Genomic DNA, 26,275 nt, shown 5'->3' with positions numbered 1-26,275 from the left:
TAATCTCTTTCTTTTTTGTACTTTAATCACTTTTCATTTGCACTTTAAAAATGTACTGTAATATTAAGGTACATTTAAAAATAAAAATTCCAGCTGTGATACATTTCCTTATTCTTGCGATCCTATTAACAATACATTTCCTTATTATCGCGATCCTATTAACAATTTCATACATCTGAATAGATTCTTGGCAATTTCTTGGCGAATATTACTGTTACTTTTCATGAAGATATCCACACGTCATTTTGTGTGTCATACCGTGTTTCTCCGAAAATGAGACAGGGCTTATATTAATTTTCACTCCAAAATATGACACTAGGGCTTATTTTCGGGGGATGTCTTATTTTGATATATTAAAAAAATTAAGTTACAAAGTAAAACTATTAAACTAACCATTTAAAATACACTATTATTAAACTATTAAACTAACTGATTGATACTTAAACAAACTAATTAACTAACTATTAAACTAATTAATAAATTAATTTTTTTTATTTCTTTCCTCTTCCTGCCACTCTTAACTAGGGCTTATTTTAAGGGTAGGGCTTATATTAAAACTATCCCCAAAAATCACACTAGGTCTTATTTTATGGGTAGGTCTTATTATCGGAGAAACACGGTATCTGATAATGTGCGTTGATAATGTGTTTTATTTTTTAATGGCAATTAAAACAACGAAAAGCACTTCATCATAGATAATATTTAATGTAACTGCCACTAGAATATTTGACATTTAAGTTAAAAATTATCCTAACTAGGGTTATATAAGAATTGACGTTATACTTTTTACTCTGTACAACTTAACTCGGATTTCAAAGTATTTTAAATCCAATTCATGAACTCTACCCTAATATGTACGTATAATAATCTTAGCTATCTAATCAAGATATTAGTAAATTTATCTGATTCGATAAAGGTGTTGTTGTCACATTTAACTGTTAGTTTACTATTTGTTTCTAACTGACAACTGCACATAACAGCAACCAAACTACGCAATAGTGTAAACAATTTATTCAGTAAAAAAGCAGCAGTTGTAACTATTTATTCTGTATAACATTTTATTAGATAAATAGATATTATTTTAGACAAAATAGTTTCGTGGCACTGGAAAACAAAACTTACATTGTAACATATTGTGTTGGTATTTTAACTTCATAGATATCTGATGTCGTAAATGGACTACACGATTAGGCTTCAGACTCTTTAGAATTAGGCATAGCCACCCATAACTAAAAAGTGTTGACAGAAACGTAAAACTAGTCACCAGTATTTTCAACTTCATAGATATCTTACGTCGTAAATGGACTACATGACTAGACTTCAGACTCTTCAGAATCAGGCATAGCCACCCATAATTAAACGTAATTGACAGAAAAGTAAGACTAGTCACCTGTACCTTGAGCAAAAATTCAAAACAACCCAAGCCACTAGCAACTACCATATATTATTTACCATTTGTTCGAGCATGATCTAGTGGTTATTATGCTTAGACTGTAAACCAAAGGGTTCACTTTTCGCGGTCATCTGCTGCAAAAATACACTCTGCACGTTGAGGCTACGGGTGTACAATGAGTGATGGTCACACCTCACTATTTAGTCAGACAAGAGTATCAGAAGAGGTGGCAATAGGTGCTGTTGATTAGTTGCCTAACTTCAAATTTGGCCCAGCATGGCCAGGTGGTTAGGGCACTTGACTCGTAATCTGAGGGTCGCGGGTTCGAATCCCCGTCTCACCAGAAATGTTCGCCATTTCAGCCGTGGAGACGTTATAGTGTTTAGGTCAATCCCACTATTCATTGGTGAAAGAGTTGGCAGTGGATGGCGATGACCAGCTGCCTTTTCTCTAGTCTTGCACTGTTAAACTAGGGACAGCTAACGCAGATAGCCCTCGTGTAGCTTTGCGCGAAATTAAAAAAAAAAAAAAAACAAAAAACAATTTTTTAGTTTGAAATTAGGAGTAGCTATGTACATGTAGCACAGATTGAAGCTTTGTGCAGCAATTCCAAAACGAAATGTGTGACTACTCATAACCAAATAACAGGAATTAATGTAACATTATAAAGTTTTTACACCTGAAAGTGCGGAGAGTTCCTGCGCCATATTAAGTTTAGGACCTTGGGCCTTCCCAAGCTACAGCTCAACAGGTTAGGCCATACTAAGCTCATGACAATTGAGAACTATTTAAGTTATTTCAACTCCTACTAGCTCACCTAAGGCTCACGGTTAACAATACCATTTAATAGAAACCAATAAGTATTAGGTGTGCACGTTTGAGCAAAGCCACATCAATTTATATAGAAGTTGAGTACATTATATTAAAATAATTTTAGAGCTTAGCCATGTCATTAATTTCCATGTCGCCACGTCTGATCAAACTCTCTCTGACAATCATACATATTGCAATAGCACTGCTGCATATTTTCCATTGCAAAGATTGCTGGAAGACTGTCATATACAAAGCACACCCTACCTGATTGCTTCCCATAATCCATCTAGTATATGAGGGCGAGAGTATTCTAACGCTCATACCAATAATTCAATTATACAGAAATCTTCAGACGGTGCATTTATTGACTTAACGAGTATGTCATCATCTGCAATAACATTACTATTTGTTTTTTCTTCAGATGTGTGGAAGTTGAACGGAATGTATGACTGGAGGTCTTGTCTTGGGGAGCCATAGTCTGTTGACCTCACCTCCAGATGGATATGTTCATTGACTACGTAACTGTTGCCTAGGAAACGTAGAGGGCGTATGTTTTCGTGGATTCTCACCCATTCTTGATCATTCTATGAAACCTATTTAGTATGATGTGATGCCTCAGTTTTTGCCAGAGAAAAATAATTTCGTTTGTTTTTTTCCGTCTGCGTTGGAAAAAATCTTTTGTTATATATTTAGTTTCAAGTTTTGCTGTTGTTTCTTCGCCCATAATGAAAATAGTATGAACAAATAAACATCTTAGCTCTGTTTAAAAAGTCTCTGATTCAGAAATGTCCAAAAGTTAATATAAACTAGTTTTATTGTATTTAAATAATATCTATATATTTATAATAACATCGCCAGGAAAGAGTTTTAACAAATAAATAATATTTTCTCTTGTAAATGATAAAATGGAATCATGAGAACAAAAATAGTTATTTTATTTTAGTGTACTGTCTTGACATCAGAAGAGGATTTTGCCAAAAACGTGTGAAACATAACCTTATGGTATTTGTCTGTAGAGTAGACCTTAAGTAGGGTTATATTTTCTTCTGTATTGCCAGTCTTCATGATCATCAATACTTCCAAGTTCATGGCCAAGTGTAGACTAGTGATTAACGTGCTGTATTTTGAATTTGAGTGTTCCAGGTTTTTGTTTTGTACCTCAAAATCATTTTTCACACATTGAGTTCATGTGTGCATTATAATAGCGATGTTCAAATCCTACTTTTCGATCAGAGCAGGCCAAAAGTTGGGAGTCGGTTCTGTTCACCAGCTTCTTTCCCTCTAATATATCATTTCAAAATTAACGGCATTTAGCAAACGTACTCTTTGTGAAGCTTTATGCGAATATCCAAAACAAACAAATGTTTGTTTTCAAAGCAACCTATGTACCTAAAATATTTGAGTCACAATGCAATATATATTCCAGTATTTTCTTGTGTAAGATTTCTTGTTACAATTGTCTCCAAAATGGAGTATATTTTCCAAAGAGTTGTTTGTCAGATCATGAGAAAAAAATTCAGTTTTGAAAATGTCCCTGAGCTTTTTTCCTCTTACTGTTGATCAGCATTGAGCTTCCCAAATATCGTATTTCTTATTTTTAATGCTTTGTTTCTTGTTTGTTCGTCTGTAACACAAAGCAACACAATAGGCTATCTATGCTGTACTCATTATATGTATCAAAACTAAGTTTTTAGCACTACAAGCCCATAGATTTATGGATGAGTCACTGAAGAGTATTCTTTTATGCATCCTGTTGCTGCAAAAATGTGCTCTTTACTTGGGGACCATGGATACGCTGTACACTAAAATACAATACACATGACAAATGAAGCTTTGGAGTAGAAATATGTATAATTAGCCAAATAAACACCTTTTAGTGAAAAAATCTACAATTTATTCTGAATATATTTAAAATTGTAATGTGCTTATGGTCTTATGGATCCTTGTAAACCGTACCCTGCTAAATATACTAGTTTTTGCCTTTGATTGTTGCTTGTGTTTGTGAATAAAGGTTCTTTCATTGTGTTCTTAATGATATATGGTTTCTTTTTTCTTTGGCTTCTACCTAATTACTTAAAGTGAAAATAGTGAATCTGAGAATGTCACACTAAGATCTGTGTTAAATGAAAAACTATATGATTTAAATGCATACTAATTATTCAAAGAAGTAACTCAATACACTAATACAAGGAACATAAGCAAAAATTATAAATTAAAAAAAAAAGACTAGTTTTAGATCACTGAGGAGTAAAGCTGTGCATCTCTTTATAGACAAAAATATACTGTAACTTAACAGCAACTCTGAACGCAAAAATATTGTGTTTTTTTTTTTTACTTTAGAACATTCAAATAACATAAACAAGACTGTATCATGTGTTTACTACACCCTTAGTTAATATGTTTTTTTTTAATCAAAGTTTACTTATTTTCTTTTAGGTCAGTTGAGATGCAAAAAGTAAGCCATACAACTTCCCATTTTTTCAGTGCACACAGCACCTGAATTCACTAATTGGCAGTTAGCCTTATTTTCTTGCAAGAAATATAACTAGCACGTTGTTGGATAGATAGTTGTCTCTTTTGTTGTTGTTGATAAATTGTATAATGGCTAGGAATTACCACGTTCTTTGTGCTTAGATAGCAGTGTACATACATCTGGCTTTGTATAATGTTACAGTATTCTGGTAAATAAAGCTCGGTTTATTCCATAATAGAAATATTAAATTTTGTAAGTTTTCGAGGATTTTATAACATTATTAATTTGAGTAGCTTCAGTAATGTTAACGTTTGTAGCATTTTGCTGTGATATCTGTCATTTGTAAAAATTGTTTTCTTTTAATTTTGGATTGTAGAAGACTTTGACTTCCGACGGAGTTTTAATTTGTTTTGTTCAAATTATTATTTATGCACTCGATTTCTTCTATCTTAACTTAGCTTATCGGTTATTTTTAAATTTATTTTTACGTTTAATTTAGCTTAAAAGAAGGAAATTGACATAACAAATGTTTCTTCACTTTTTTCTACTTTATTTTTGTTTCAATACATGCTTTTGACTTGTAAATTTATATACTGTATATTTATATATGAAGAACTTGGTGAAAGTTCGAGGAAAAAGGAAACAAAAAATGCACCCCTTTGTCTAAGCTGCAAAGTCTGCAGAATAACAAGAGATTTACTCAAGAAATTTATTATAGTATAATACTAAATATCTGAATATGTAAGATAAGAATGGACACAGAGTAACATAATAAATGGTTAATCTTTATTGTTGAAACACTTAACACAAAACATTAAAAACTAATAAACTCTTAACTCTTGCTCTGATCGAAACGTATGTTACCTTTTTCTGACCTCTGTAATCACTTGCACACCAAGAAGATGTTATAGCTCTTAAACAACAAAATTACAATAAAATAATAAAATAACAAAAATACCATTTAACAACTAATTGTATTACCTAAAAACAAAACCACACCCTTTGTCACAAGTAACTACTTATTACATACAAACGTAAAACCTTTAACAAGGAAACTATATACAATATAAAAGTAGACCATTTAAAACGAATATATTTTCAACTTTAATAAATCATTTAAATGTAAAAATAAGGTACTAGTAAAGAGATCTTTTCATGTCAAATAGAAAAGAAAGAGTTTGTTTGTTTGTTTAGTGTTAAGTACAAGGTTACATAATGGGCTATTTATACTCTGCCCACTACGAGTATCAAAACCCGGTTTTAAGAGTGTGAATCCACAGGCACACTGCTGTGCTACTGGGAGACGAAATAAAGAGAAAATGCAGAAGAAATAAAACATATATTTTCCAACACAATTCAAAAAATAATGTATTTGCCCTTTTACAAGCAACAACAACAACAAAAAATTCAGAAAAGGAAAGGAAATACATTCCAATATGTAAATAAATCCAGATTAAACTCTATAAAATCTGATAAGCAGCGAAAAGTTTATCACTATATTTAGGCAAGGTTAAATTACAATCAAAAAATTAAAGCCTATTTTACTGAATCAAAAATATTTAACTAAACTAAACTAAAATGCATATATACATATATAACCCTTTCTTCAAATTTATCAAATAATAAATACAAGCTTGCATAATAACAACCATGAGGTTATGCTTCCTCACCACAATACCAGTAGCAGATCCTCTAAAGCAGTGTTTGATCAGTGATTGACTACTGTAGGAACATGGATGTGTTTTAAAGTTTTCTTGGTCTGCATCAGCTTCACCTGTAGTCAGCACATTTCTTTCAAGCAGAGAGTGGAGTATATATTTTTTAAATGGAACTGATTTGCCCCGTAATTATACATGGCTAAGGACTCTGTCTACTTTACAATCAGTTATTGGCAGTGACACTTCAGTCACATGATCTACGATTAGATCTACTGTACAGTGAAGCAAATTCGTGGTGTTGCTGGTATATTTGTCCTCTGATGGATGCGTCATGTAAGATTTCTTGTGTGGTGACGATTATTGTTCATCACTATATTTTCAACTCTTGACAATATTGTGCCATGGTTTAGGAGTAGCGTCTGGTTCATGAATGCACTGCAGATAGTTACTTCATCAATGGTGGTAGTATGGACAAGCAAAGTCTCAGATACTGTAGACTGGCTTTTGTCTTTCAGCTCCAAAGCTCTTCTCTGGAGCCCAGCTGACCTTTGAGTCGAAATCAGTTTCAAAAATGTTTTTCTTATCTATAAAATGTAGCGGTTCTGCTGGAGATTGGCACACAGTTGGTGACGTTTTTTCAAGGTAATCATATGCAAAACCCCTTTGATATGTTATGGAGGCTCCTGGTGTTTGGCATGTCATTGGTACTTCTTTTTTCTCATAAGAGCTGTGGAAGATGCCAGAAATGTTCTAATTCTTTGGGTTGCTGCAATCTTGACTCTGCCATTGGTGTAAAGTCTTCTGGCTTGTCAACTTCAAAAGACTTTAGGTATAGTCCAACTGTCAGTGCAATGAGGTTCCACATGCCAGATGCATCTGCAAGTAATACATCTTCACCCACAGACTTCATTGCATGAAATGTCAGGCTAACACTAAGATCATGAGGTCAACCTCATAAGTGCCAGCTTTTCACCCAGTATTTCATCTTAAGTGCGTCGCTACTTTAGTGAGTTGGTAACGGTGAGGCAAATTTTGAAACCCGAAACTAACTGGTAATACAGTACGAACCTACAGATTTATCATTTGATGATCAAACAGTTCTCACACCTCTGCTGGTTAAGAAGAATCCATGAGTATTGCATCTATATCGACAAAATAACTGATGAATTCCAAAAACATATGCACAATTTTTATGATTTCAAACCTGTCTTCTTTTATTTACTGCATTACCATTTTGAGGTTTTAAGTTATTAGTCATGTTGAAAGACGTTTTAGTCCTTTTCTGGATAACTAAGTGATGAGAATAAATAAAATGAAAAGACTGAACACAAAGTAAAATATGAAAAACAATCTTTATTAATATGAAACTTAATATAAACACAGATTAAGTACATGTTTTTATAAAACTTCAACTTGTTTCTTTACAAGATTATCTCTTCAAACTCACTGCTTTTCAAGACCATGTTTTAGACTGACTAAATCCAACATTTTTTACTTTGTAAGAAGTTTTCTATTTACTCAGAGTAACTAGCACTATCTTTGTGACTAGCTATTATCATAAAATTACACATACACGTTACTGTTGACATCTTTGCACAATATTTGATATTGCCATGTAATATGTAGGCATGTAAAATGTTTTCTATGCGATTTTAATCACATAGGATTTTTTATTTTATTTATTTAGTTTTTAATGCAGTATTATTATAATCATTTTGTCTAAAAAAGTCACTTCAATTTTTTCAAGATGATCTTTTTCGTTATTTATAGTAGAGTTCTTCATATGCCAATGGGATATTGAAGTAACATGCATCGTTTTGAAAGGGTTACTCAGCGAAATATCCTTTGCTGACTGAAGGATGATGCCAGGAAATGCTGTAATCTCACAAGAGCCATGAGGTGACACTAAAAAGAAGACAAATAAACTAAATTTACTATATTCAGTTCTTTAGGAAATCATAACATAATATAATGTTTTGGGATAACAAGGGATCTGTTGGCCCATCTCAGTTGTCCAATCGTCTAAGCCAAACTAAACCTACTAAATAAAATAAAAAATTAAAACCAGCTCTTATATAAACTCACCCAAATTTACTGTCTCCACAACATTTAAAGGAAACCCATTCCATAGGCAAACCACCCTATTTTAAAAATTAAAATTGTCTTAGCTGAAGACAGCTTCTACCATTCCTAAATATATATTCATGTTCCCTAGTTCTATAATCCTCGCTTTTAAGTATGAGAAATGTTGATGTATCAACATTACCAATTATTTTTACAATCTTAAATACTTCAATCAGATCTACTCTAACTCTTCAGTTTTCAACAGAAAACAATTTCAAAAATCATAATCCTCCTTATATGACAACTCCTCCATCCCATGTAACATTTTAATAACTCTTATCTAAACCCTTTTCAACAATTTAATGTCCTTCCTGAGGTGAAGAGCCCAATAATGAGCACAATACATAAATATTTTGCCTAACCAGTGACCTATGCAATGAAATTATAACATCTGTAGACTTATATTCAATATTTATGTAGATACAACCTAAACTTCTGTTTGTTTTACTACTAGCAATAGCACACTGCTTGGATGGCTAAAGAGAATGACCAACCATTACATCAATATCATTTTCCTTCATGACGATGTTAATGTTAGTTTTATCCAAATTATACTTATAATTGAGATTATGAAAACCCACATGCAATATCTTGCATTTATCATAACTAAAACCTACTTGCCATTTATTTGCTCAACTCACTAAATAATCAAAATCCTTTTGTAAAGCAGCAGCATCCTTTTCACAGCCATCAATACCCAAGACCTTGATATCATCAGCAAACTTAAGTAATTTATTGACAGTTCCTTCATCTATGTCATTAATGTAAATCAAATAAAACAATGGTTCTAAAAACTGAGCACTAAGATACACTACTTGCAATTAATCAAGTTTGAATGAGCCCCATTTGTAACAACCCTCCACTTTCTTTCATCCAGCTACTCTTCTGTCCAGTTTGCTAAATTATCTCTCACATCTATAAAGGCAATTTCCTTTTATAAGCTTTTTACATAGCATCTTGTCAAATGCTCCCTGAAAACCCAGATAAATCAAATCTACATTCTTACCCTCATCTACATAAGCAGTAAACTTTTCAAGAAATGTCAAAAGATTTGTAATGCAAATTTTTTTCCTTAGTGAAACCATGTTGACTAACTGATAAAATCGTAAACTTTGTTAAATGACTTTGCAAAGTCTTTTTTATCAGACTTCCCAAATCTTTTCCCACAACTGATGTAAAACTAACAGGCCTATAATTGCTGGGACAACTTCTATTACCTTCTTTTGAGATAGAAGTGATATTAACTAATTTCCAAATCTGCTGGTAATTGTCCAGTATTCAAAGACTTACAAAAAATTGTGGCAAGTGACTCACATATCCATTACTTAACCTTCTTTAAAAACCTTGAGGAAATATCTGTCCCAGGAGCCTTATCATTCTTTAAACTTCCCAATTTTATTTTAACATAATCAAAATTAATGAAATTGTCTTGTTGTTCTGGATGAGTAATGCTGTTTAAGTCTTCATTAGTGAAAACTGAAGGAAAAGCAGAATTTAATAACCTAACCATTTCATAATCCCAGACAAAAGCTTTCCTTTGCCATCCCTCATGGTTCCTACCCCTATTCTAACGTTTTGTTTACCCCTAATGTTCTATAAAAATCCTTACTGTTTATATTTAAGTTTTCAGTCAAATTTTTATTCATACATCCTTTTGAGTGTCCTAATTTTCTGTTTGACCAACTTTCTTGATCTTATATAATCTTCGAGTAAAATCTTTTTGATATAACAGTGTTTTAGTTTTGCAGAGACGCACCCCAAGAGAATGAAAGTTTTGGACTAAAACCCACTTGGTATTCTATGGACTGTTTCTGACTGTATGCTATATTTTTCTTGTTATTTGATCTATGTTTGTTTTTTAGATTTATTTACTATTTTGAGTTTTTACACACAGACATAACAGATATTATTTCCTAGAGAATCTTCTTCATGTGTCAAATCTGTGGCAGACATCGACGACTATGGCATGCCAGACTTCTCTGTTGTCAATCCTCCTTATCAACTCGATGTTGCTCATTGAGTTCTTGGTGACATAGTTATTGAGGCTGTCGATATATTTAGTTCTTTGACACCCTCTGCTTTTCCTCCCTTCTATTTTTCCACATTGCATCTGTTTCTCTATTCCATTCTTCCTACAGATGTGTCCTAGAAATTCCATTTGTCTCTTTCTTATAGTTTTCATGAGGGACCTTTTGTATTCTGCGAGTTCCATGACTTCCACATTTGTTTTTTCTTTCACTCCATGATATTTTTAGCATCCTTCTAAGGAACCACATTTCAGCAGCTTCTAATCTCTTCTCTGTATCTTTGTTCAGTGTCCAGCTCTCACAGCCATATAATAATATATTATATAATATAATAATATATTATATTATTATTATATATAATAAGAGAATAACAAAGGAACAAAAATATCTAGAACACACAGTGTATTTATATATCAAAAGAAGAAAAAAAAGCTAGAACCATTTGATGCAAGAATGATATAAATCTAAAATACAAACTAAAATATTCCTGTTTGCAAGAACAAACCATATTTAATCATTTTTACTTAGAATTATAATTAATATAGATGTTATTTTGTTTCGCTGTGAAAATTATTCAAGTAACTAATCTATTATAATTAAAATCTATTATTTGCCAGAATATTAAAAAAAAACAAATAATTATAATGTTATACAGGGTTCGTAAGTTAAGTTCATGAATTAGTTTAATCTGTAATGGGTTTACCGTTATACGTTTATTTTAATACCTATGTGTGTTTCAGTTTTATGTATGTGACGTATATTGTTGGAAGTGTATTGCGCAAGTCCTACCTGTTCTATACATTTGTAGCAGGGCCCGGCATGGCCAAGCGTGTTAAGGCGTGCGACTCGTAATCCGAGGGTCGCGAGTTCACATCCCCGTCGCGCCAAACATGCTCGCCCTTTCAGCCGTGGGGGCGATATGAAGTTACGGTCAATCCCACTATTCGTTGGTAAAAGAGTAGTCCAAGAGTTGGCGGTGGGTGGTGATGACTAGCTGTCTTCCCTCTAGTCTTACACTGCTAAATTAGGGACGGCTAGCACAGATAGCCCTCGAGTAGCTTTGTGCGAAATTTCAAAAAACACAAACAAACAAACATTTGTAGAAGATTCGCGGGAAGCAACGATATGTGGTTTACGAATTTGTGAAGAATGTTGAAGTTCGAGAATTTCACATGATTGGTATATAAAACATACTTGCCGAGACACAGTTTTTATTATTATTAGTCAGCTGTAGTCAGTGTGCTATAGGCCTCGAAAACTATAATTGCGAATAATGCCTGTGAATTGGAAGACTACAGAATTTGACCAGGAACGTTTATTTATTTCAAACATTGTAAACCATTTGACTTTCGTGAATTAACTTCGGACGCTAGTATTTCTACCAGGTTCTACGTCGGTAAAAATTTACAGGTGCGTCAAACTAGCTATGCGTCAAGAAAAATATATAGATACAACAACAAAGGAGTAATTAATTTGATCTCCGTGAACGTCAATAAAAGATTCGGTTACAGACTAGATATATGACTCAGTATTGTTTGTAACTTTGTAAAATTCTTGTTCAAAAACCATCATTTGTAATAACTATTAGAAATACCGTTATTATGAACTGTATTTTTTATATTAAAATATATTTGTATTACAAATGAATATTGTATGTATCAATCTTTTTAGCAAATGTCATAAATTTGAGACACATTAACATTTAATTAGTTTCTAAATTAAAATTAAAATTTCCAGGTATTTGAAATCGTAATACTTAATGTACTTTACATAAAAAAAAAAAAAAACAACAACAGAGATTCCTCTGGGATAAATTATAATATGTAACAAACCTCATCTCTTAAATACTACTTGTAAGTCTGGTTTATATTAACGCAGCACTCCATATAAATATAATATTTATACTATTTCGCGGGCCCGGCATGGCCAAGCGTGTTAAGGCGTGCGACTCGTAATCTGAAGGTCGCGTGTTCGCATCCCCGTCGCGCCAAACATGCTTGCTCTTTCAGCCGTGGGGGCGTTATAAAGTGATGGTCAATTCCACTATTCGTTGGTAACATAGTAGCCCAAGAGTTGGCGGTGGGTGGTGATGAATAGCTGCCTTCCATCAGGTCTTACACTGCTAAATTAGGGACGCCTAGCAGAGATAGCCCTGGAGAAGCTTTGTGCGAAGTTCAAAAACAGACAAAAGCAATACTATTTCGCATGCTATGGATGGATCTTCATCAAAATGGGTATGGAGATTCATATTCACTGTCTCATTATTGTAGCTGGTAAATAGCAAATACATTAATGATCAGAACATATAAACTATTTGTTATAGTTACTAATCTTATGGTGTGAATGCCTTTTCTGAGTTGAAGAATCGTGATTATAATTAATTATTTTTGTCATTAGATGAACACTGTTTCAACCACCGCTGTATTTGTTGTGTCGCAGCCTGTTTGACGAGCTCTAGAATGAGCAGGAACTTGTTGTCAGCAATGGATAAAGTGAACATGAAGGGCGGATCCAAATTCCTTCTTTTTCAAAAAACAAAAAAAGTTGAAGGAAATAGAAACACATTAAATGGAAATAACGAGAAGCAGTTACAGAAATATTACATTTAATTCTTTATTAAGATCAGTCACGCTAAATTTCCTGAATGGAAAGGGAGTTTGAGCTATCTGCAACGTGTAAAAAATATTTTTTCTACTAAGATAATATGATCAATTAAAAACTCATTGCAGGCGTCAGAATGTTTGTTTGCCTTTTTTTAAATTTCGTGCCAAGCTACACGAGGGTTATCTGCTCTAGCCGTCCATAATTTAGCAGTGTAAGACAACAGGGAAGGCAGCTAGCCATAACCAACCACCGCCAACTCTTGGGCTACTCTTTTACCAACAAATAGTGTGATTGATCGGAAAATTATAACGCTCTCACAGCTGAAAGGGCGAGCATGTTTGGTGTGACGGTGGATTTGAACCCGCGACCCTCATATTACGAGTCGATCGCTTTAACCCACCTGGCCATACCGGGTCACGCGTTGGAATGAACTTTTCCAACATATGACTATCAAACATTTGCTCTTGTTAGTTAGCCTATCAGTAAACGAACAAAAGAAATTCTCGACAGTAACAGGGAATGTTTGTCACACATACTCCTTATTGCTAATATATACATAGGAACAGTTGGAAAAAATAAATGTAAAATATTAGGAATTGGATTTAGAAAGTTTTCAAATATCAAAAGAAAAGCCTTCAGTTTCTTGGAGGGGATTACCATTATCTCAGATTCTTTTGCACTCTTTAATTTGGATCCCCCCCTCCACATGTTAATAACCTGGTTCCTCTCTTGGAACACAGTGGAGTTTGAATACTGTTATTAAACATTCTTTTAATTCTCGAAAGTTTCTAATGGGTTAAATATGGAATGAAGTGTTGAAAAATATAAACGATAAACACCCTACAACTCAAGCGCTTTCGGAATGGCGATCTTTCTTCTTCACTGTAATTATCCCTGAACAAGAAAAGTTCACCTCACTAAAGCGTTGGAGTTATATGGTTTTTATCGTTTTATGTTACAAATTTTTGAACCTAAGTGTTTTACTGACATCAAGAGTATTAAAAATACAATAGGATTAATAATAATATCTTTTGACAAGTATAATTAAATGAAAACAACGTTCTTAATTTGTAAGTTAATAACTGTTTGCATAACAGTTATATATATATACACATGTGACTTAAATCTTTGTAATTGACGCAAGATTTTTAAGAGTAATTTATGTAAGTAGGTGGTATATACGGGCCGAAGGTTTTTTGGTTTTCATATTCTTGATGTCAATGTTGCTGGGAGTATGTGATGCAATTACGAAATAGACCTTCAAACATATGTGTGAATGTAATTCTTATGTATTGTGAGGGCAGGTACATGTAGCGGGGGCAAGAGCTGAAGGTTAACAGTATTTACTCTTGATAAACTTAATATATTGTAGGCGTAGTATATCAATTTTTTTTTTTACTGTTTTCAGAATTGTAAATGTATTGTATTCATATGCAGTCTACTGGCATTATTGCAGTGATTTTCGTAGTCTGTTCTGCCCCATATATTTTTTGTAATCAAACTTCAAAATGAGTCAAATGTAAGTCAAGGACAGGAAAGCAGTCTACTATTAACCTGGATAACTTAGAAATTAAGTAATTTATAAAATCTAGCGTTGACAGATGAAGACTGAAGAAATTGAAGTGTGATTTCAAAAGAGGTAGACTGCCATTGATTTCTTTTGTGTTTATCGTGGATATAACGATATGCCAATTTTTCTGTGTTTAGAATTGACACATGTAATTGGAAAATGGACGTAGATATTACTGTTTTAGTATGAAACCTGTGAAATTGTGTTTCATTCAAAGTCAAGAAGTTGTTATGTTAAGACATAAGTTGACCATATTTTGTTAACAGGAACATTTATAAAATTTGGACCTTCAATTGTCATAATTTCAGATAGAGACAGTAGTATATTTTTAGTGTAGAAACTTTTTATTTTGGTATCAGTAGTATTTTTTGAATAAATGAATTTGTTTTAGGAAATTCGTTTTAATCTTAAGGGACAGGAAAATATTCTATACCATATTCATGGTCATATCTGTGAAGTCTGACTCTGCTTTATCTGAGTTAATAATAATAATTTTAATAAAATTGGTTAAATATTTATTTGTCATGTATTCATAATAAATATGAAATGTAAGGGTATTTTTATGTGATTTATTAATGTTACAATGTCTTGGGACAACATTGGACTTATTGGTCCATCACAACGGCCTGGTATGGCCAAGCTCGTTAAGGCGTGCGACTCGTAATCTGAGGGTTGCAGGTTCACATCCCCGTCGTGCCAAACATGCTTGCCCTCCCAGCCGTGGGGGTGTTATAATGTGATGGTCAATCCCACTATTTGTTGGTAAAAGAGTAGCCCAAGAGTTAGCGGTGGGTGGTGATGACTAGCTGCCTTTCCTCTGGTCTTACACTGCTAAATTAGGGATGGCTAGCACAGATAGCCCTCTAGTAGCTTTGTGCGAAATTCAAAACAAAAACCATCACAACTGTTCTGTCGGCTAAACTAAATTTAAAATAATTTAAACAAAGTCTTTAAACCAGCACTTATCACCGACATACTTTAAACCAATGCTTATCATTGATGTACGTATCAAGGTTTTTCTTAAATTCACTTAAATGTACTGCCTCTGCATCATGCAAAGGCAACCCATTCCAAAATCTAAACACTGTGTTAGAAAAATGAAACTGTTTTAGCTGAAGATGACTCCTCCCTTGTGCCAAGATTTATATTTATATTCCCTAGTACTACTGTCCTCACTGTTAAATATAAAAAAGATGATGAAAAGTTATCATTCTTGGGAATTCGTCTTGGTTTCTGTTGCATTATAAATGGTATTAGTGACAGACAAAATTATAAAAGCAGTGAATTTCCACTAAAGTCCAAGTTTCCATGAGGTATTGAATTTTATTTTCACATTTATAATGTTTTAGTCATAGTTTGTTTTTTCATGCCAAAAAATATACACTATAAAGTTGAAAAAAGTTTATAAATCTATTTCAGCTTTTTCTTGCTATAAGTAGAGGTGACAAATATGCTAAGGCTCTGATAATAGTTGAGTAGGTTTTGACTTGATATTTTTGCCTGTTAAGAGATATTCCAACATGTTTATGTTCTGAGTTGTAGAAATAATAGTAATTTTCTTCTAAGTAGAGAAATGAGTTTCTCATTATTTTCTTTGTGTTACTGTTGTTTTTTGAAGCTGTGGCAAAATTCAGTTATTTTTATTCTAAGTAAATAAACTAACTGAATGATGTTTTAACTATGATTTGCTTTTGAGTAACTGTCAAAACTAATTTCAAAAAGTAACTCGTAGAATAAATTACATATAAGTTTTATTAGCACTGAGGTGTTAATTTCATTTTTAGCTGGCTAGTTGCACATACAAACACCATATAGTAAGACTTGCGTACATCCAATAAATCAATTTTAAGTACATAATTAAAAAATAGTAAGTAGTAGTCACAACTGTTTTGTAGGACAAGAGAAAGAATGTAATGAGTAATAATTTTTTATTAACTAATATGTAAGGATATTACATTTTTGCTTAAGAAGCAAATAGCAATTTACTTTTATTTAATGTCCTTCACACTGATGGGTCATTTTCAAAATATATTGGTAGTACATTAAATAGCTAATGTATATTCTTTTCATTTGTGACAGTGGGCTCTTTAATAACATTTGTTTATAACTTTGTAGAAAGAGCAAATTTGTGATCTCTGAATTAAAATGTGATAAATTTTTACTTGTTATCTTGTGTAAACCACTGAACCTTTTCTTCAACTTGAACTTTCTTATAACAGGTTTTTTGGGTATGTTAAAAAAAAGTATTCAAATGTTTATATATTTGTTTTTGTGTTCAAAATATCTTTTGTTAATGTGACTACTAATATAATAGTCAAAACATTAGTTATATGTTTTTGCTTTCAAACATTTGATTTCCTCTTAGTTTAAGAAAACCTTTGAAACTATTGGACCTTCATTTATAAAGTGATTATATTATGTAGGTAATGACACCAAACTGTATATAGTTTTATAAAATTCATAATACTTTTAGTGATACTGAATTCATGAATGGCTCTTTAAAAGTTTTGTAAAGAAAATCCAGGTATAAAATATTGATATAACTGTGCATACCTTACAGGGTAGGTTCATACTTTATAGTCCTATGATATGACAGCAGATTTCATTTACTCAGTATTCTGACATTGAGTTTTTTATTACTTTTGAAGCTATAGAAAATTTATCATTTCCTAGTGTAGTGTAACATTGCACAAAAAAATTTATTTTTCCCTTGTATAAAGATACATTTGTTTTAAGGTTATCTAATCTGAAAAATGGAAGAATATGTGAATGATAAAGTTCAGTTTTTATGCTTATTGACATACAAAATAACTATATACATGTAGTCATGGTTGCCAAGAGCATTTGTAGAGTCTGGGAAAGATAAGTATGCAAGCCTCTTGTCTTCTTCAATGTGTAACTGTGTCAACTTTGACCCAGTATCAGTAAATAACAATATTTTGAGGATAACTGTTGACTCATCCACAGTTGTTTCCTCTGTGTGTGTGTGTGTGTATGACATCATACCATTGTCATACAGTTCTTACCAGTAAGGACAAAAATGTGATAAATTAGCACTATTAGTTCCTTTAACTTGTTTTCTTATGACAGTCTTTTATTTTGTGTATCATCTTAGTTCTTCTTTGGAACTTTTATGAAAAGTCAGTGTTGATTTTAAGGTGAGGCACTCAAGACTGAACACTATACTCCAAGTAAAGCCTACCAGTGACCTATGCAATGAAATCATAACCTCTTTAGACTTGTGTATTATTTCTATTGTTCTACCTCTAGCAACAGCACACTTACTTCTTGGATGGCTTAATGAGACCACGATTATTTTTTCACAATGCTGTTAGTTATTCTCATCAAAATTGTTCCTATAATTTAAATCACAATCTGCATACATAATCTTGCATTTATTACAGTTAATGGCCAACTACCATTTATTTGCCAAACCCATTAAATAATCTAAATCATTTAGTAAGGCAGCAACATTTCCTGAGCAGTTGAAAACACCCAGTACCTTAATATCATCAACAAATGTAAGTGATTTGACTGTTCATTCATTAGTTTCATTGATGTAAATCAAAAAGAACAAATGTCTTAACACTGAGCACTGAGGTTCTTCCCTTGTGACATTAATCCAATTTGACTGGTCTTATTTATAGCACATCTATGCTTTATGCCATTCAGCCATTTTAGTTAACTTATTCCCCACACCTAATGAGATAGTGTTCCATTAAACCCCAGTACAATGTGAGTACAATGCTTATTAACATACTTTTAGAAATTTATTTTGGATTTTTACTGTATGAATGAAATGAATAAATTATGTTATTAAAATTATGGGATAATAATGTCAAAGTACCAGTGTTACCTTGACAGATATTTTCTTAAAATCACTTGCAAAAAATCTATATATCCTACCATTATCTACATAAGTAGGAACCTCCTCAAAGAACGATAAGATATTATAAATTCAAGAGCTTCCTGCAGAGAAATTTTGTTGATCATTCAACAACATTTCAAACTTCATTAAATGAATTTATAAAGCATCTTTTATCATACTTTTCAAAAGTTTTGCACCTCTGATGTAAGGCTGTTTGATCAGTAAATATCTAGACAATTTTTAAATGTTTTCCTGGAAAAAAGAGGGTTAACATTAACCAGTTTCCAATCTTCTGGATGTGGATTCCTGTACGTGGTGAGGGGACATCCCAGAGAAGGTTCTTACAGTTTACCTCCTCAGGGATCTAAACATCCACCTGTGTGTTTGCTGTGCGTAGTAACTCATGAAGGGGAGGAGAGAATCCTGGTGGTTGAGGGTCCAACTCTAATGCATCACTTTGGCCTTGAATGCCTGTAAACGGGTGGTCTTGGGGTGGCCCCCCAGGATCAATCAGTTAGTCCACTTGGGCCAGGGTCAACTGAGTACCAGCATAGGACATCCACAATGGGTGTTATGGACATTGTGACTGACACTGGTGTTCAGGTATAGTGCTCATGAAACCCTGGCATCGCTGCAGTGCCCTTAAGGCACTGTAGTGCATCCCCTTTTAGGGCTCCATGGTGGATGGGGTCATTGAGCACTGAAAAATTTTCTATTTATTATGGATGCTCCTAAAACAAAAAAATAACGCAACTTGAAACCATCGAGAAAAACCCGACTGTTGGAAAATGACCACGCATTGATGAATCTGTACAGCCTAACTCACCACTTGAATCTGTCCCATGATCCTAATTTTGCATTCCTTAAGTGATACACCTCTAGAGCAGATGTCCCCATTTGTTATTTAGAAGGGCTTGCTGGCTCCCCTACATTGGTAAAAGGCTACGTTCGGGAGACATCTTAGTGGAAACATCTTCATCACAGCATTCCAAACTCCTCCTGACATCAAAGGCCTTGGGATTTAAGGACTGTCCCCGAATTGGACATCCTTGCAGGTCTCACCAGCCAAGGTGTCACAGCAATACGCCAAATCTCTTCACTCGAAAAGATGGAATTCTGGAACCAAATAATGTTCTAATACTAACATTTACTGTACCATCTCCTCCCACCACAATAAAAGCAGGATATCTGAATTGTAAGGTACAACCTTATATTCCAATTGCTGTACAATGTTTTTGATGTCAAAGATTTGGTCATTCAAAACAATCTTGCCGTGTTTCCTTGACCTGTACCCATTGTGGTGGTAAAGACCATAATGCCACAGAATGCCAACTCAAACCACATTGTATAAACTGTAATGGTATGCATCCTTCTTATTTTACTTCTTGCTCTAAATGGGTAGAACAAAAAGAAGTACAACATCTCAAAACAGTTAACAATCTCACTTACACAGAGGCTTGAAAATTATTATTACCTATTCCGACAGGAACTTATGCTGCTGTAACCCATTCTACTACTACAGTAGGAGTCCAAACAGACCTTACCATATCGCCTACACAATCTTTACCAGCAAATCTTGATGAAACACACTTCACGAATCAGTGTCTCTTTCCATCTCTGTCCTGACCACATCTTCTTGTCATTGTCGAACTTCACCTTCTTCAAGTCAAGATGTTTCCATGGGGTCTCCCTCTCTTGATACCCCAAAAATTAAACAACTCATCTGTGCCATCAATCATTAGTATGTGTATCAATAAATTCAGATCCGACCATTCGAGCTAGAACAGGATCCATAGAGGGCGATAGATCCACATCCAATAAAGAAAATAAATGCGGTCATAAGCAGAAGGACTCTCTACCGTCTTCTCCTCTGAAATAATTACATATGCCCACACTAATCCAATGGAACTGTCGAGGTGTCCAATCAAATGTGACTGACATCAAAGATCTGATTGCCTTTTATCATCCTATATGTCTTTCTTTGCAGGAAACATTTCTGCAGCCTACAAATACAGTTACTATCTGCCACTATTCATTATACTGGAATGACAGGCAATGTGTAGGATGGGAACATTGGGGAGTTGCATTGCTGGTTGATCAGCATGTGCCCACCCGGTCCATGTCATTGACCACACCCTTGGAGGCTGTAGCCATCCGTGTCTCCTTGGGTTGTACCATCACTATTTGCTCTCTATACCTTACACCCGAAATGCATTATAATCAATCAGACCTCGATACCCTCATTGAGCTACTGCCTACCCCCTTTTTAATCTTGGGAGATTTCAATGGTCCCATATTGATATGAGAGGGCATGCCATACAGCATATGCTCCTGAACCACAACCTGGCTCTATTTAATACTGGCTCTTACATATATTTTCATGCACCTAGTTAGTCATTTACAGCTATAGATATTTTTGTCTGTTCCCCTTCACTACTCACTCACTTATCCAGGGAGGTTGACATTAATCTACAAGGTAGCGATCATTTTCCCATCATCTTATGAGAGACTGGCCATGATAAGTACCACCCGACACATGTACCTCAGTGGAAGTTGGTCTAGGCCAACTGGCCTTCTTTCACTACTCTCTTGGAACTGGATCCTACCATCTTATCTAAATCATCCTTAGATTATTGTATAGCAGCAGTATCCAACAGTATTATACAAGCTGCTACTCGATGCATCCCTAACACCTTGACATGTTAGTCACGGCACCCCCCCTTGGTGGAATTTCATGTTCTATAACATGGAAAACTCAGATGCATGCTTGGGATACATTTTGAAGATACCCCATGCTCTCAAACTGCATTGCATTTCAGCAAGCCTGTGCACACGCCCGGCAACTTAGACACAAAGCCAAAAGGAATCTTGGATTAAATACACCTCCAGCATTTCTTCAACCACCAATGCAAAAGTTATATGGGATAAGATCCAGAGGGTGAGTGGAGGATATACTTCTGCCCCCCTCTCTATCTTAATATCTGATGGCCATGAAGTTGCAGATGCACAGAGCAATGCCAATACTCTTGGGGACTTCTTCTTTCGTGTATCTAGCTCTTTAAACTTATCCCCTTCCTTTTTATCCATTAAAACACAGGCAGAGCATCTGCCTCTTTCCTTTTCATCTGACCATTTCTGTGACTACAACTGCCCTCTTACACTGATAGAACTCAAACTTGCTATTCGTCAGTCTGGCAATACATCAGTTGGACCTGATAATATACATTGTGAGATGTTACGCCACCTTTCCCAGAACTCTCTTACTATTCTCCTAGCTGTCTTTAATTGGATATGGCAGGAAAATGTCTGTCCAGATGCTTGGCGACAAGCTATCATACTCCCTATTCTGAAACCTGGGAAGGATCCAATGATTTTTTCGAATTACTGTCCCATTGCTTTGACAAGTTGTCGCAGTAAGATCTTAGAGAGGTAAATCAATGCCTGCCTCATTTGGTTTCTTGAATCAAACCTTTTCTCACCTACTCAATGTGGATTCTGCAGACAACGCTCTACGATAGACCACTTAATTCGCCTTGAAACATCAATCAGAGAAGCCTTTTTAAGGTGACAACATTTTGTTACTGTTCATTTTTATTTATAAGAAGCTTACAATACAACATGGAGATATGGCATCTTACGAGACCTTTACTCGTATGGATTGCATGGAAACTTACCTCTTTTCATCCAGCAATTTTTAATGAAGTGCCAATTCTAAGTCCGTGTGGGCTCAACATTTTCTCATTTTTTCCCACAGGAACTTGGAGCCCCTCAGAGCTGTATTCTGAGTGTCACACTTTTCATTATAAAGATTAATGCCATCAGTGAACAGCTAACCCCTACAGTTGCAAATGGTCATGTTGTTGATGACTTTCGCATCTCATGTCAGTCATCAGACATGAAGTTTTTTGAACAGCAGCTATAAACTGAAATCAATCAGATACTGAAGTGCACCATGGCAAATGGTTTTAAACTTTCACTTTCTTAAACTGTTTGTATACATTTCTGCCACAAACTGGGAATCCACCCAGATCCAGAACTACGTCTAGATGATGATGTACTTATTGTCATCCCTGAGGCAAAGTTCTTCGGTCTTATATTTGATTGTAAGTTAAATTTTATATCGCACATCAAGCAACTTTGTATCAAATGTCTAAAAGCATTGAACATTCTCCGTGTCCTCTATTCTACTTCTTGGGGAGCAGATCGATACTCCATGCTCAAAATTTGTCATGCCCTTGTCTGATCCAAACTTGACTATGGGTCTGTGGTGTATGGTTCTTCCAGAACCTCAGCACTGAAAATGTTGGATCCTGTCCATCACCATGGGTTTCGGCTTTGTATTGGAGCCTTTTGTACTTCTGTGCAAAGTCTGTATGTGAAATCTCATGAACCCTCTCTATACATTCACCGTTTGCAACTGTCTCTAATGTATGCTTCCAAAATTTTATCCTTACCACAGCATCCTACCTGGAGTTGTGTTTTCCAACCACAATGACTACACTTTTTAATAACAGAAAATCTGCCATTGTTCCTTTTAGTTTCTGTATCCAGGCACAATTAGAGGAATTGGATTTATTCTTGAATAACATTGCAGTTTCTTCAAATCAGCCTGTTCCACCATGGCAAATTACTGTCTCCAATTGTAACTTATATTTGAGTCATCTGAGGAAAGCAGATATACCCGATTGGAAATATCACTCTTTCTTTGCTGAACATCTGTCATATAATCCATCCATTCCTATACATACAGATGGTTCCAAATTGGGTGACTCAGTGGGCCAAGCCACGGTTTTTGACAGTTCGATTGTGGCATACAGACTTCCCCCCTACAGTTTCTATTTTCACTGCTGAATTGTATGCCATCTCTCTTGCCCTAAATCATATTGAAATAATGCAATATACAAATTGTACAATATATACAGACTCACTCAGCTGTCTATTGGCCCTGGAATCATTCCATGATAGTCACCACCCTCTTCTCATCAATACCAAAAACAAACTGGCCCATCTTTCTCGCTCATCTGTCTCTGTCCAATTCTTTTGGATACCAGGTCATGTTGGTATTTGTGGGAATGAGCTGGCTGACAGAGCAGCAAAATCTGTCTGTTCTGGATCTATTATCCAAGTAACCATTCCATGCATGGACTATGGTCCAGTTATCAAATCCAGACTGTACACCAGATGGCAGGCAACCTGGAATGAGCAACACAATAACAAGCTTTTTCAAATCAAACCTTCTCTAGGTCTTTGGCCCTCTTGCTTCTGTAAGGATCAAAGAGAGGAGGTTGTTTTGGTAAGACTATGCATTGGTCACAGTTTTTAACCCATCACTTCCTTTTAACTGGAACTGCTGCATCAATGTGTGGTCTATGTGGCACTCAGATCACAATCATCTACATTTTATTATCGTGTCATTGTTACAACCTAGAACAACGATACCATTTTAAAGATATTCGTAAGTTGGGTTTGCCCTTGACTTTGGCCTATGTTATAGGTGATACTGTTCATCTCACTCATGTTTTTACATTTTTAAGAGACATTGATCTTTTACACTTAATTTAAGGATTTTTATCAGACTATATAGTGTTTTGGCATGATTTCTTTTACACATTTCAATTTTTATTTTGACTTGAACCCAGGACTGGAAACACCAACTTCAGGTGACTGTCAGCAAGGGTGTACTTCTTGATTCAGTCTTCCTGGCAGTTCCTAATTTTACATATTTTACTTTTTACCTTAATTTCTCTATACCTATACTGTACCACATCTTGTCTGGCACAGATAGCCTTGTAGCTTTGTGCCAATAAACATTGAATACCTACCTACCTACCTGGCACTTGCAATTATTTTAGGATGTATGATAATAATTAAAAAACAAGTACTAATAAGTGTCCACATATTTGGTCTTTATTTTCCTTCAAAACCCATTGGGAAATATCTTGTACACAGTGTCAGACCTTCTTTTGGATAAGTATATTAATTTCCTGGAAGTTCTCACTTCAGTAATTTATTTCTAGTGTTATACACCAATGTTGAAGATATGGCTGCAGTGATGAAAAACACCAGGAGAGCTACCCAACCAACATATACAGAAAGTTTCTGGTTCAAGTACGTCCTGTCATCTACAGCTGCAGCATGTGCAGAAACAGGTTAGTAAACTGTTTTTTTTTTACCAATTCACTGATCAAACTTGTTATATTTACAGAAGGATTTGTCTTTTTCAGACATTAAAAAGATTACAAAATTTCACATTTTTGTGACATCTGCTTTATTCGAGGGAAAAATTGAGGGAATTTAATGCTTATTTTCGTGTCTGTATAGGTAAGTGAAATATATTAGATATGTATAATTTAAGACAATGGCATGACATGATCAAGCGTGTTTTCTTATAGCAAAGTCACGTTGGGCTATCTGCTGAGCCCACCGAGGGGAATCGAACTCCTGATTTTGCGTTGTAAATCCAAAGACACACAGCTGTACTAGCGGGGGTGACATGATAAAGCAGTATAGAAATACTCTAAGATCACTTCTCAACTAGTGAATAGTTGATTATTGGTGCTATTATTAAACATTAGCTTGAGTGAGATCACTTGTTTAAAAACTTGTCTAGCTAGGAAAGTACTCAGATTGCACCCTCTGACCTACAATGTTTTTGACTTATGCAATAACTAAATGTATACTAAACCTAGTTCACTCTTAGAAAATGCAATTCTAAGTACTAAGATTCTATTTCACTTTTTTCTCAAGTTTTCACTATTTATGAAAGTCCCAATTAACTGCAATTTGTAACAAAAGGGGTTGACTTTTAGTGAGACTTTGACTTTTGATCTATTCTCACAAAAGATTTAATTAATTGATCCTTGGGGTGGGGCTTCAAATCTTTGTATGAAATTTATAAAAATTATGAAATTGGCCACTATTCAAAATGTGGTGAATATTTTGACTTTTACTGTTCTCTCTCTCTCTCTCTCTCTCTCTCTCTCTCTCTCTCTCTCTCTCTCTCACACACACACACACACACACACACACACACACACACACACACACACACACACACACACACACACAATAAGTTAAATAAAAGTACTATTTTTCTTGAGTTAATAAATCAGTGAATACTTGTTTCAATGTGTTTATTGAATGTAGTTAGCCAATATCTGTTTTATGGAATTAGTTAAATATCTGCATCTCAGAACATCTGGTATGTGTTATTTAGTTATTTAATGTAGTTATTTAGTATCTGCATGCTAGAATTAATAAGCCACTGTCCATTTGTTAGAAGTGCATGTAATTTGTAGTTGTTAGAATATTATTATATACTTGTAGGTGCTACCTAACCAGTATGTTTTCATTTGATATAATTGAACATTGTCTGAAGAATATAAAACTTTTAAGAGTCCCCATTTATCCATCCTTGTCAATTCAAAATAAAGCAATCAGTACTTTAGTTCAGAATATTAAAAGCTATTACATTACATTTTTGTGTGCAGATTTAGGAAATTCATGTTATTCTTCTTTTTTTCACCATGAATAAGAGCAAGAGGGGACAAGTTCAGAATTATAGTTGAACTATATACATATGTATATATAATTCTTCTTGCAAAATCCTTTTTAAATGCCTTTTTTATCCTTAGTTGCATACAGTCAGAAACTGGTATGTATGCTACACTTTTGTGTTTGTAGTGTGGTATTTTCAGGTAAAATTAATTTCCTGAAAAAGTAAATTGGATAGTTATTTTATTATA

General features: G+C 34.3%; 1 protein-coding gene across 3 annotated transcripts in view; it reads left to right on the top strand.

Moving 5' to 3' along the window:
- The first annotated feature begins 14,288 nt into the window (after positions 1-14,288).
- Ucp4A (Uncoupling protein 4A) overlaps positions 14,289-26,275 on the top strand; it is a 34,652-nt gene continuing 22,665 nt past the window's right edge. Inside the window, exons 1-2 of one of the 3 annotated variants that reach the window (XM_076453394.1) lie at positions 14,289-14,731; positions 24,548-24,679. In XM_076453394.1, coding sequence (XP_076309509.1) covers positions 24,571-24,679 — 109 coding nt within the window. In that variant the 5' untranslated portion in view covers positions 14,289-14,731; positions 24,548-24,570. The remainder of the gene's footprint in view (positions 14,732-24,547; positions 24,680-26,275) is intronic. The other 2 variants (XM_076453396.1, XM_076453395.1) reach the window with 2 other exon arrangements.

The sequence above is a fragment of the Tachypleus tridentatus genome, chromosome 9, assembly GCF_004210375.1.
Source record: "Tachypleus tridentatus isolate NWPU-2018 chromosome 9, ASM421037v1, whole genome shotgun sequence".
Classification (NCBI taxonomy): Eukaryota; Metazoa; Arthropoda; class Merostomata; order Xiphosura; family Limulidae; genus Tachypleus; species Tachypleus tridentatus.
This window is presented reverse-complemented; position numbering and strand designations above follow the sequence as displayed.